Here is a 13,771-nt window from a genome sequence, read left to right on the forward strand (position 1 = left end):
GTTCTTTTTTTCATTCAACTTTATATCATCGACGTCCATTGTTTCTCTAACTTCTCTGAAGCATGGACGATTACCAAAGGCTCCTTACTGCTGATCTGGCGCTGTAATATTAGGCAAGTGAATACGAAAGCGTGTCGGATCTGCACTACTAACCTGTTGTAAAATACAATGCCTCACCGTCGGTATCGGTATTGAAATCAGACCGTATACAAGATTTATGTCCCTAATCTCTCTTATTTGTCTGTTGTAATTTACACAAGCCTTGTCATTTGGAGTGTGAAGATCTTAAGCATCCAGTATGTAAAATACAACAGCAGACAGACAATATAAACCCCCAGGGGGGACAGATGTGCCGTTATGTCTGTGTCAGCACCACTGAAGAGGATTACTATAATCACACTAACTGCCATCCTTGGTAACCTCCGAGATTTGTTTCTTTGAAAGGAATCATGGAACACTTAGCCCAGTCCTTGCAGGCAATTTGAGAGAGACACCATCTCTAAGCTGACAAAGTAGGATATATCTTTGGAAGGAACTTCCAAGTTCACAAATGATGAAAAGCAGAAACAATCAAACTGCCATCATGTCTCTGCCCATATTCAGGCTTGGATTACAGGACACATGACTGTGCAGAAATGTTTGCAGTAAAAAATAAAAAAAAAGTACATCAACTCTTCTAAGCCTGCATGGATCACTGAACTGAGGCATGTAATCATAACGTTCCTGAATCACTCATCTCATATTTGTGTTTCCACCCACCCCGAAAAATTCCATTGCGGTACATACTACCTTCCCCAGTAAAAACGAATTATTCTGCATGAAAAAGAAGCCATGGTAACCAATCCGCGCACAATGTGTGCAGACTACCAAATATCTCCGAGCGCGCTCCGCTCTTGTGTATCCTATTATGGGCATTGCAGAGCACGCTACAATGGAAGCATATTCATTCCTGGCGTCCTGGCCACGGCCATTTATCAATTCAACTACGAGTATAGCTTCCTATGCGAGAAAAACAAAACAGAGACATTTCAGAACTGCTAATGATATGTCAATTTTGTGAGCTTTAAATGTCCATGCGCAGAGAAATAACACAATTGTATGTTTTACAGTAATGTAATATGGAGAATAGGGCATTCTTAAAATCATTATTTGGCGGGGTAAATAAATTATATTAAAATCATCCATGGCGGGATGGAGAATAATACATAATACAAATAGTTTTAACAATCATATCTGTTTTGACGATGAAGGTGTTAATGGCTTCACACCCAACCCAATTCGTTGTAGGATTTATAACACCTGTTTCTGAATAAAAATCTACATTTCAACAAGCATGATGTCTAAAATGTTTGTGACATCTCAGAAATGGACAAGGGGGGAAAAAAGTTTTGGGATAGAACAAATATATAATTCACAAGCAATACAATGATGTATAGGAAGAAGCCTAAATGCAGTTTCCCCTTGGAATGTTGAGCCTATCGTTTTAATAAAACAGTGTCGCATATTGCACATACAACTATGTTAGAGGAAAAACAAATAAATGTACAAACTTCAAATTCAACTGACATTCAATTATCCTTTCATATTACGTTATATTTATATATTATATTTGAGTCTTGAAATTGTTATACATTAAATTACTGTAACATTTGTAAATGTTGCACTCATTATCCCGTTCTGCTGTAAAATAACCAACTTTAAAATGTTCTTAAGTAAATGGTTGGATGTCAAATTAAAATAGCTAAACATTTCACAGAGTTTAGACTAACTTCTGGTGGAGAACTGGTGGAATTTCACCTCCTATTCAAAGGGAATTCTCCACGCCTAAACTCACTCAAATGACATAGTCACAGAAACACCCAATGAGAGCAGACATGGGTGTTGCTGTAGTACTATAAATTGATCAGGTGAGACAGGTGTCAGGTTGTGATGCACCTGCACTGGACACTAAATACAGAGTGAAAGGAAAATACCTCTCAGCTGGAAACAGAGGAACAAATAATACTGAAGAAAAGCGAGATCCAGATTTATTTATTTTTTACCAGAGCCATTTATTAGACTGAAGAGACCAGCTGCCAATCCAAGGATCAGTCTGTGGGTGAGCATGATGTCGTTTGTGCCACAGGGCCTCTCCCCACCTCCTTGTGGAACCCAGTACCCTAGCCTCGAACAGGAGCCTCCAGAGTTCAGCCTGTACAGCAACAACTTCTACAGCACTCCAACCCTGCCTAGCCCGCAGCAGGCCACCCCTACTTCCTACGACCTGGGAGACTACACCAGCCCTCCTTCCAACCCTTACTTGTGGTTCAACGGCCCAGAGCTCAACAGTGTTCCCTACCTAGGTGGGCCCACAGGGCCAGTCTGTGGGCCCTATGTGCCCCAACTCTACAACATGCAGAGGCCCTATCTGGGTGCTGGCGCGCCGAGGGGTGGTGTAGGGGACCTGAGCTGGTTCTCCATGCCCTCTCAGGAGGAGCTGATGAAGCTAGCCAGGCCACCTTACTCCTACTCTGCCCTTATTGCCATGGCGATCCACGGGGGCCAAGACAGACGGCTCACCCTGAGCCAGATCTACCAATATGTTGCAGACAACTTCCCCTTCTACAACAAGAGCAAGGCCGGGTGGCAGAACTCTATCCGCCACAACCTCTCCCTCAACGACTGCTTCAAGAAGGTGCCCCGAGATGAGGATGATCCAGGTAAGAACGTTTGGAACTTGGTTTTTAAAATGTATCTTTTAATTTCAAGGTGTTCCATGCCTACTCAATGTTTGGGAAGTGTATACACGTACAGTATAACCTTGAAAAAAAGACAAATATTAACTCTTGCCTAACTATGTGAGAGCAACTCCTTAACAAAAATGACTTATGTGTCTCCTTATAGGCAAGGGTAACTACTGGACCCTGGATCCCAACTGTGAGAAGATGTTTGACAACGGCAACTTCCGTCGCAAGAGGAAGAGGAAGTCGGACTCCCTGCCTGGTGAGGGGGGCTCCTCAGGTTCTGAGTCGTTAGAGTCCAGCCCCAAACACCACAACAACATGAATGACGTTTCCAGCTCCTCCGAGCGCGGCCCCTCCCCCATCTCCTCAGCCCCCTCCCTCTGCCTGAACAGCTTCCTGTCTCAGATGGCTGAAGTGGGGACGGTATCAAACACAGTAGTGTCAGATACCCTCCACAGACCTAGCCTGGCTACAGAGCTGTCCCAACGGGTCTCTCCGGCCCAGAGATACGGCTCCTACTCCCCCAATGCTCCGACGCCTCAGTGGGAGGTCTGTATGTCCCATCCACAGCAGCCTACCATTTCCTCCTCTCCTCCCCTCTACCCTGCGGGCTACAGTGACTCTGTCCTCACCCAGCTCAGCAGCCAACTATACCCAGCCCTGGACTCTGCCTCAATGCTTTACCCACGGGAAGGCACAGAGGTGTAAAGCACAACTGATACATCTACTGGGTCGTTCCACCAATTAGGTGCCTTCGAGTACTTTAATTTGCCAGATTTAAAAACAAAAAAATTCACCTACTTTTAACATTCTGTCATAAAGAGCACTGGTTCAACTTAATGAAAAACACCCTTTCCCATCTGAATAGGCAGTTAACCCACTGTTCCTAGGCCGTCATTGTAAATAAGAATTTGTTCTTAACTGACTTGCCTAGTTAAATAAAGGTTAAAAAAAAATGTTTAAAAAAAAAATAATAATAAGTGCCAAGTAACAGGGTTGACCATCTTAAATGAGCCATAAATCCCCTTGTGACAGGGGGAATGGAAGCGTGTTGTGTGCAACAGGGAGGGGCAATTGAAAGCAAAGCTTCACAAATTAGTGTCTATTGATAAAAAAAATAATTCTAGCCTGTCTATCTATGGGTAACAGGATTGAGGTATTATGCTCGACCCGCTTAGTTTTCCACCACAAAACAGATTGTAGAGCCAGCTCACCTGCTTTCACGCTATGATTTGACTGTTAAATGTTCAATGTGTCTTCTGAAAAAAAGATTTTAAAAGGAATAGCTTCACCATATTTAAAATTTAATTTCAGTTCACATAACAGGATTGACCTTAAAATAAATCACTAATAACAGTAAATAAATAATCATCTTTAGAAATGACTTTGCCAAAGTAACATAATAACCAGGGCTTTACAATGATGGTGAAAACCTGGAGAAATGTTGGGGTTAAGTGGGTTAAAATCTTCCTAGAAGTCACAGAGGGACCTGTCAAAATGCTGAAGTTTGGCACTTTAGCAAATCTTTATTCGTATTATAATTCAGATGTATTGAATTTCCCATGCACTTCATTTAATATAACAGGCTTTTAAATATTTGCGCACAATTTCTACTTAAAGTATCAAAAAAAAGGCACTCATTTTGTGGAACAACCCGTACGGTGTAGTGTAGACCGTAGGGCAGCTTGTCTTCGACAAACTCACTGGAATGTCTTCCCCAGCAGAGAATGAAAGTGCACTGAACTCATACTAAACAGTGGGTGATTTACAATGTTTTTTTTCTCTCTCTTAATTGATTGTACATATGTATATTGTTTGCGGTTCCACGTATTGTCTTCATAATATCAACTGAACTATCTGTCAAATGATTATTGAGGGATTCTTGACTTTAGTGAAAACGTGTGGGTTGTGTATGAGCTGTACATAAATGTCATGTCCTCATGCTTTTTCATATTGGTAAAATAAAAAACAGCATAAACAAGACATTCTCACTGCTATTTTTCTGGGAGTATTTATTTAAAACTGAATAAAAGAGAGAAATACAGGGTATGGTCACACTTTAAACCCCAAAACGTTATTTGGGTTGTGATTAATTCAGAAATTCCTATTTAGCATGGTGCTTAAACACAGTTTGATCAAGATTTGTGATTGCCAGTGCTTTTGGTTGAGAAGACAAGTCAAGCTCCCATTAAAGTCAATGATCCACATCACAGAGACAGGTTGTGAAATGAGGGAGATAAAGAAACCGTTAAACAACGCTGAACAGGGGGGGAAAAAGACAGGTTTGACAGCCAGTGAACTAAAAGATAAATGCAACAGAACTTGTTCCTCAAGGTTCCCCTTTGCTCCCACTTACTGCCACAGCGCCCTCTCCTCACACCTGTCTCCCTTTATGTGCCCCTCTTGTGTTCAGGGTACAAGCCCATGCCTCTCAACATCAGTCTGCCATGCTTTTGGAGACCTAATAACCTATTTAACACATTTATTTCCTTTTACACTATATGAACAGACGGCTATTTGTAATTGTGTTATTTTTCTCATATTGGCAAATACAATCTTTAAAGGCCCAGTGTAGTCAAAAATGTATTTCCTGTGTTTTGTATCATATTGTACAGCAGCTGATAAAACTGACACTGTAAAAGTGTGGATTTTTTTAATCAATATTATATCCTGATAGCATGGAGGGAGGGGTAAAGACTGATCCTCTAACATGGAGGGAGGGGTAAAGACTGATCCTCTAACATGGAGGGAGGGGGAGGGGTAAAGACTGATCCCCTAACATGGAGGGAGAGGGAGGGGTAAAGACTGATCCTCTAACATGGAGGGAGAGGGAGGGGTAAAGACTGATCCTCTAACATGGAGGGAGGGGTAAAGACTGATCCCCTAACATGGAGGGAGGGGTAAAGACTGATCCCCTAACATGGAGGGAGAGGGAGGAGTAAAGACTGTTCCCCTAACATGGAGGGAGAGGGAGGAGTAAAGACTGATTCTGAGAAAGAGTGTGCTTGTGACTGGTTGATTTTGAGAAGGAGTGTGATTGTGACTGGTTAGTTTTGAGAAGGAGTGTGATTGTGACTGGTTGATTCTGAGAAGGAGTGTGATTGTGACTGGTTGATTCTGAGAAGGAGTGTGATTGTGACTGGTGGATTCTGAGAAAGAGTGTGATTGTGACTGGTTGATTTTGAGAAGGAGTGTGATTGTGACTGGTTAGTTTTGAGAAGGAGTGTGATTGTGACTGGTTGATTCTGAGAAGGAGTGTGATTGTGACTGGTTGATTCTGAGAAGGAGTGTGATTGTGACTGGTTGATTCTGAGAAGGAGTGTGATTGTGACTGGTGGATTCTGAGAAAGAGTGTGATTGTGACTGGTTGATTTTGAGAAGGAGTGTGATTGTGACTGGTTAGTTTTGAGAAGGAGTGTGATTGTAACTGGTTGATTCTGAGAAGGAGTGTGATTGTGACTGGTTGATTCTGAGAAGGAGTGTGATTGTGACTGGTTGATTTTGACACCAAATTGTGTCAAACATCAAATATGTGTCCTTGCTCTAACTTGTGCTGAGCAAAATCCACACTTCTGCAGTATCTCAAATGTAAGATATAAGAGTGAGTCCAGTTAAAGTCCAGTCATAGATTTCAATTTGATAGCCTAAGGTAAGGAGGAGTCATGTGATATTCAGTAATTACTCCAACTTGCCTCATTAGCCTAGTGAACCCTCAGAGAGGCAAGTGTCCAGTCCCTCTGTCAGTGGATGAACACAGCAGGTCATTACCCAGTCAACACATGTGGAACTATAGCCCCATTCCTTCCACCACCCCGCCCACATGCTCCAGGGCCCCCATCCTCATGTGTTTATTGACACAATACTGGGATCCACTATCTTGACATGATGAGACGGCCCATCCCCTTCAGATGTCGAGGTGATTGATAGGTGACCAACGACAGCGTAGGTGTGCCCTGTGTTTATGGTCTTGTGCCTCTTTAACTGTACCTGTCAGTGTTGCTTATGAGGAAATCTAGAGATTTCGCCTTTAGCTTTCTGCATGACAGTAGTTAAAAAAATTTTTCCCCCTTTACATTTTTTTTTGCCATTTAACAAACATTGTTATCCAGAGCAACTTACAGGAGCAATTAGGGTAGAGCGCCATGCTCAAGGACACTTTGATAGATTTTAAACCATGTCACTTCAGAGCATTCCATAAACCAACAACTTCTCGGTTAATGGCCCAGCTAGGCTACCTGCCGCTCTCATCTCATGCCACATACTGTCTACTCTAACCAACTCAGACCCCCTATCAAAATCTTAGCCAGGCCAATTTAATTAAGGTAAATACAATAAATATGAATACAATTTTTACCAGGCCAATTTTCCAGGATTTTACACCCATTTTTTAAGTAAAATGAATTATGTAAATGAATGTCTCTAACAAGTCAAATAGATAAACAGCTGCCAGATGGGTACAAATGAGGACTTTAATCTGTTCTGTGTGACATGTAGAATATACCTGAGGTTCTTCTCTAGTTCACAGGTGTGTGGGCCTGTCTGAAGCTGGGCTGGCCGGTCTAGTCTATGAGACCAGGCTGGTCTGAGGCCAAACGGGCAAAACAGCTTCTTAAATAACCCTGCCCCCTCGACCTGCTGTTAACATCTCTCTGCTTATCCACAAGTTCAGTCATGTCTATAGTGTATTGATGAAACTGAATTGATGAAACAGCTCTACCTGTTCAAATGCGTCTCTCCTGATTCCCTATTTTATAACTCACCGCGCGAGCGTTGCAATGTAGACATGAATTCATTCAATCATTTTACTCATACCGCTCGCTCGTGGGAATGAGCGTCTGGGCGGTCAGGCGCTAAAATACAACTTGGTTCTATTTAGATGGTCGACACGCTGCAACTCCCCTTCTTATTGGATATCAGGAAGACACAAACCCACGTGGATGCTTGAAAGACAAATGAGGAGAGATTAGGAAAAATAACGAACTAACTTCAGAAAGTAATTCACACCCCTTGATTTTGTTCCACATTTTGTTGTGTTACAGCCTAAATTAAAAATTGATAAAATTGCGATCTTTTTGTTTGTTACTGGCCTACATACAAGTCCATAATGTCAAAGTGGAAAAATGTTTTCCGAAATATTTACAAATTAATTTTAAAAACAAACGCTGAATAATAAGTATTCAACCCCTTTGTTAGGGCAAGCCTAAATAAGTTCAGGATAAAAATGTGCTTAACATGTTACATAACAAGTTCCATGGACTCACTCTGTATGCAATAATAGTGTTTAACATGATTTTTGAATGACTACCTAATTTCTGTGCAATCATAATGTTAGAAAGTTGTTCCTGTGTAATAATTGAAGTATAGTACTGTAATACCCCACATACTGGTAATGGTAATTACCAGTAATGGTATTGGTAATGGTACCATTCATCATGTGAGCACTTTCAATCCAAACCAGTGGCACCACCAATAAACCCATTTTGACACAGAGACAGGTTTGCTGCTGACAGGTTTCCTGCTGTATGGTTCCAACCTGCTGTATGGTTCCAACCTGCTGTATGGTTCCAACCTTCTGTATGGTTCCAGTCTGCTGTATCGTTCCAACCTGCTGCATGTGCTGTATGGTTCCAACATGTTGTATGGTTCCAACCTTCTGTATGGTTCCAGTCTGCTGTATGGTTCCAACCTGCTGTATGGTTCCAACCTTCTGTATGGTTCCAACCTGTTGTATGGTTCCAACCTGTTGTATGGTTCCAACCTTCTGTACATCCAGCAAATTGGATGTAGTCTATCACAGTGCCATCCGTTTTGTCCCCAAAGCCCCATAGACTACCCACCACTGCGACCTGTATTCTCTCGTTGGCTGACCCTCGCTACAAACCCACTGGCTCCAGGTCATCAAGTCTTTGCTAGGTAAAGTCCCGTCTTATCTCAGCTCACTGGTCACCATAGCAACCCCCACCCATAGCACGCCCTGCAGCAGGTATATTTCACTGGTCATCCCCAAAGCCAACACCTCCTTTGGCCGCCTTTCCTTCCAGTTCTCTGCTGCCAATGACTGGAAGGAATTGCAAAAATCACTGAAGCTGGAGACTTATATCTCCCTCACTAACTTTAAACATCAGCTGTCAGAGCAGCTTACCGATCACTGTACCTGTACACAGCCCATCTATAAATAGCACACCAAACTACCTCATCCCCATACTATTATTATTTTTTGTTGCTCTTTTGCACCCCAGTATCTCTATTTGCACATCATCATCTGCATGTCTATCACTCCAGTGTTAATTGCTAAATTGTAATTATTTCGCCACTACGGCCTATTTATTGCCTTACAATCGTACTACCTTTGCACACACTGTACATATACATTTTCTATTTTGTTATTGACTGTACGTTTGTCTATCCCATGTCTAACTCTGTGTTGTTTTTGTTTCATTGCTTTGCTTTATCTTGGCCAGGTCTCAGTTGTAAATGAGAACTTGTTCTCAACTGGCCTAGCTGGTTGAATAAAGGTGAAATAAAATAATAAAATAATAATAAAAATGGAAAATAAAGGAAACAAATAATTAAACAGCAGCAGTAAAATAACAATAGCGAGGCTATATACAGGGGGTACCGGTACAGAGTCAATGTGGAGGCTATATACAGGGGGTACCGGTACAGAGTCAATGTGGAGACTATATACAGGGGGTACCGGTACAGAGTCAATGTGGAGGCTATATACAGGGGGTACCGGTACAGAGTCAATGTGGAGGCTATATACAGGGTATTACGGTACAGAGTCAATGTGGAGGCTATATACAGGGTATTACGGTACAGAGTCAATGTGGAGGCTATATACAGGGGGTACCGGTACAGAGTCAATGTGGAGGCTATATACAGGGGGTACCGGTACAGAGTCAATGTGGAGGCTATATACAGGGGGTACCGGTACAGAGTCAATGTGGAGGCTATATACAGGGGGTACCGGTACAGAGTCAATGTGGAGGCTATATACAGGGGGTACCGGTACAGAGTCAATGCCGGTTAGTCGAGGTAATTGAGGTAATATATACATGTAGGTAGAGTTTAAGTGACTATGCATAGATTTTAAACAGAGAGTAGCAGCAGCGTAAAAGAGGGGTCTAATTAGGCCTTTATTTATCTGTTCAGGAGTCTTATGGCTTGGGGGTAGAAGCTGTTAAGAAGTATTTTAGACTTAGAATAGTCGCTCCGGTACCACTTGCCGTGTGGTAGCAGAGAGAACAGTCTATGACTTGGGTAACTGCAGTCTTTGACCATTTTTAGGGCCTTCCTCTGACACCGCCTGGTATAGAGGCCCTGGATGGCAGGAAGCTCGGCCCCAGTGATGTACTGGGCCGTCCGCACTACCATCTGTAGCCCCTTGCGGTCGGATGTCAAGCAGTTGCCGTACCAAGCAGGGATGCAGCCAGTCAAGATGCTCTCAATGGTGCAGCTGTAGAACTTTTTGAGGATCTGAGGACCTGTGTCAAATATTTTAAATGACAATTTCCTACAACAGCCCATAGAAACAAGTAATATATGGTAGTAGTATATGCCTTATGCAGTTATTCAAACATAATATATTTTAAAATATATGACCATTTTTATATAATTAGTTTTTTTGTTCTACCTTGTTATGTTTAGTATTATATTGTTATTTGGATTACTGCATTGCTGGGATTAGAAAGGCATTTCACTGCATGTGACATTAAAACTTGAAACTTGAAGACAACATTTCTTGACTGGTGATTTTTACTGCGTAACGACAAGGTTTGTAAATTACGTCGTAACGACCAACCAAAATAGGTCCGTCCCTATTCCGGTTCTAGTGACGTGAGATAGCTACGTACAGTAAGCGGTACGAAGAGTTACGTTCTCACTAGGTCGTGACAACGTAATAATGTTTGCTGTGGCATTCCGCATCAATAAGTCTGTATTTTTGGTAAACACTAGTGCTGATGGGGGCAGAGATGTGAACACCTATGCGCCTCGCTATGCCCTTGTGCTCATTCAGAAAGGTATGAAACAAATTGATGGATCAATGCAAAGAAAGTGGAAGAGTAATACAGAGTAATGGACATTCCTGCAGTCAGCATGCCTCCCTCAAAACTTGAGAGATCTGTGGCGTTGTGTTGTGTGCCAAAACTGCACATTTTAAAGTGTAATTTTATTGTGCCCAGCACAAGGTGCACCTGTGTACGGATCGTGCTGTTTAATTTGCTTCTTGATATTCCACACCTGTCAGGTGGATGGATTATCTTGGCAAATGAGAAATGCTCACTAACAGATATGTAAACACATTGGTGCACAAAATTTGAGATAAATAAGCTTTTCAGCTCATGAAACATGCGACCAACAAAAAAATTGTGTTTTTATTTGTTTGGCACAGTTCAAAAATATGAATCAGAGTTGAGTAAGAGTGTCAAAAATATTAATGACATATTGAGACATTTGAGATAGTTGATTGATCGTGACTTTGGCCCAGATAGTGTTCTCACATTGTAGGTATCTCAGAAGAACAAAGGCCTAATTGGGGCGAAATCGGTGTTTTCTTGGTAGTCTTTAAAAAAACAAATGTATACACCTCACACATGTTTATGGGCTTTATTAAAAAATATATACCTGTACCATGTCAGATTTGTATTCAATTTTGAGTTTGCATCCCAATATTACACTTTATACACACTACCGTTCAAACGTTTGGGGTCACTTAGAAATGTCCTTGTTTTGAAAGAAAAGCAAATTTTTTCGTCCATTAAAATAACATACATTTGATCAGAAATACAGTGTAGACATTGTTAATGTTGTAAATTACTATTGTAGCTGGAAACGGCTGATATTTTATGGAATATCTACATAGGCCCATTATCAGCAACCATCACTCCTGTGTTCCAGGAGCTAATCCGAGTTTATCATTTTAAAAGACTAATTGATCATTAGAAACCCCTTTTGCAATTATGTTAGCACAGCTGAAGACTGTTGTGCTGCTAAAGAAGCAATAAAAATGGCCTATTTTAGACTAGTTGAGTGTCTGAAGCATCAGCATTTGTGGGTTTGATTACAGGCTCAAAATGGCCATAAACAAAGACTTTCTTCTGAAACTCATCAGTCTATTCGAGTTCTGAGAAATGAAGGCTATTCCATGCGAGAGATTGCCAAGAAACTGAAGATCTCGTGCAATGCTGTGTACTACTCCCTTCACAGAACAGCGCAAACTGGCTCTAACCAGAATAGAAAGAGGAGTGGGAGGCCCCGGTGCACAACTGAGCAAGAGGACAAGTACATTAGAGAGTCTAGTTTGAGAAACAGATGCCTCAGAAGTCCTCAACGGGCAGCGTCATTAAATAGTAGTCTCAACGTAAAGGGTGAAGAGGCAACTCTGGGAGGCTGGCCTTCTAGGCAGAGTTTCTCTGTCCAGTGTTTGTGTTCTTTTGCCCATCTTAATCTTTTCTTTTTATTGGCCAGTTTCAGATACAGCCTTTTCTTTGAAGCTCTGCCTAGAAGGCCACCATCCCAGAGTCGCCTCTTCACCCTTTATGTTGAGACGTAAAGTGTTTTGCAAATACTATTTAATGACGCTGCCAGTGGAGGACTTGTGAGGCTTCTGTTTCTCAAATTAGACACTCTAATGTACTTGTCCTCTTGCTCAGTTGTGCACCGGGGCTTCCCACTCCTCTTTCTATTCTGGTTAGAGCCCGACTCAATTTTGAGTCTCATAGCAAAGGGTCTGAACATTTATGTAAATAAGGTATTGCTGTTTTTGATTTTGAATAAATGTACAAACATTTCTAAAACCTGTTTTCGCTTTGTCATTATGGGGCATTGTGAGTAGATTGATAATTTAATTTTTAAAATCCATTTTAGAATAAGACTGTAACGTAACAAAATGTGGAAAAAGTCAAGGGGTCTGAATCTTTTCCAAAGGCACTGTATGTCTCTAAAATATTGCAAAATGAATGACATGTTTGTTTATACGATATATGTCAGAACATAATCCAGGTTTGCCTGGGGAAATATGATCTTAAATGGGGTTGTTGGTACTATTCCTCTTTAACACAGACATACAGTGACTTGCGAAAGTATTCACCCCACTTGGCATGTTTCCTATTTTGTTGCCTTACAACCTGGATTTAAAATGGATTTTGGGGGGGTTTGCATCATTTGATTTCCACAACATGCCTACCACTTTGAAGATGCAATTTTTTTTTATTGTGAAACAAACAAGACCACGAAAACAGAAAACTTGAGCATGCATGACTATTCACCCCCCCCCCCCCCCCCCCCCAAAAAAAAGTCAATACTTTGTGGAGCCACCTTTTGATGCAACAGCTGCAAGTCTCTTGGGGTATGTTTCTATAAACTTGGCACATCTAGCCACTGGGATTTTTGCCAATTCTTCAAGGCAAAACTGCTCCAGCTCCTTCAAGTTGGATGGGTTCCGCTTGTGTACAGCAATCTTTAAGTCATACCACAGATTCTCAATTGGATTGAGGTCTGGGCTTTGACTAGGCCATTCCAAGGCATTTAAAAGTTTCCCCTTAAACCACTCAAGTGCTGCTTTAGCAGTAAGCTTAGTGTCATTGTCCTGCTGGAAGGTGAACCTCTGTCCCAGTCTCAAATCTCTGGAAGACTGAAACAGGTTTCCCTCAAGAATTTCCCTGTATTTAGCGCCATCCATCATTCCTTCAATTCTGACAAGTTTCCCAGTCCCTGCTGATGAAAAACATCCCCACAGCATGATGCTGCCACCACCGTCCTTCACTGTCGGGATGGTGTTCTCAGCGTGATGAGAGGTGTTGGGTTTGCGCCAGATATAGCGTTTTCCTTGATGGCCAAAAAGCTACATTTTAGGCTCATCTGAACGGAGTACCTTGGGGAGTCTCCCACATGCCTTTTGACGAACACCAAACGTGTTTGCTTATTTTTTCTGGACACTCTTCTATAAAGCCCAGCTCTGTGGAGTGTACGGCTTAAAGTGGTCCTATGAACAGATACTCCAATCTCCGCTGTGGAGCTTTGCAGCTCCTTCAGGGTTATCTTTG

General features: G+C 41.8%; 1 protein-coding gene across 1 annotated transcript; it reads left to right on the forward strand.

Annotated features, from left to right (window-relative positions):
* The first annotated feature begins 1,932 nt into the window (after nt 1-1,932).
* foxi3a (forkhead box I3a) lies at nt 1,933-4,706 on the forward strand. Its single transcript, XM_021617551.2, has 2 exons — nt 1,933-2,699; nt 2,884-4,706. Exons 1-2 carry the CDS (start codon nt 2,105-2,107, stop codon nt 3,429-3,431), a joined length of 1,143 nt encoding a protein of 380 aa, XP_021473226.2. The 5' UTR covers nt 1,933-2,104; the 3' UTR covers nt 3,432-4,706.
* The last annotated feature ends 9,065 nt before the right edge of the window (nt 4,707-13,771 follow it).

This window comes from Oncorhynchus mykiss, chromosome 10 (assembly GCF_013265735.2).
Source record: "Oncorhynchus mykiss isolate Arlee chromosome 10, USDA_OmykA_1.1, whole genome shotgun sequence".
Lineage (NCBI taxonomy): Eukaryota > Metazoa > Chordata > Actinopteri > Salmoniformes > Salmonidae > Oncorhynchus > Oncorhynchus mykiss.

Coding starts and splice junctions, on each gene's coding strand:
- foxi3a (XM_021617551.2), top strand. CDS start 2,105: ATGATGTCGTTTGTGCCACAGGGCCTCTCCCCACCTCCTTGTGGAACC. Junction 2,700..2,883: donor CCGAGATGAGGATGATCCAG/GTAAGAACGTTT, acceptor GTCTCCTTATAG/GCAAGGGTAACTACTGGACC.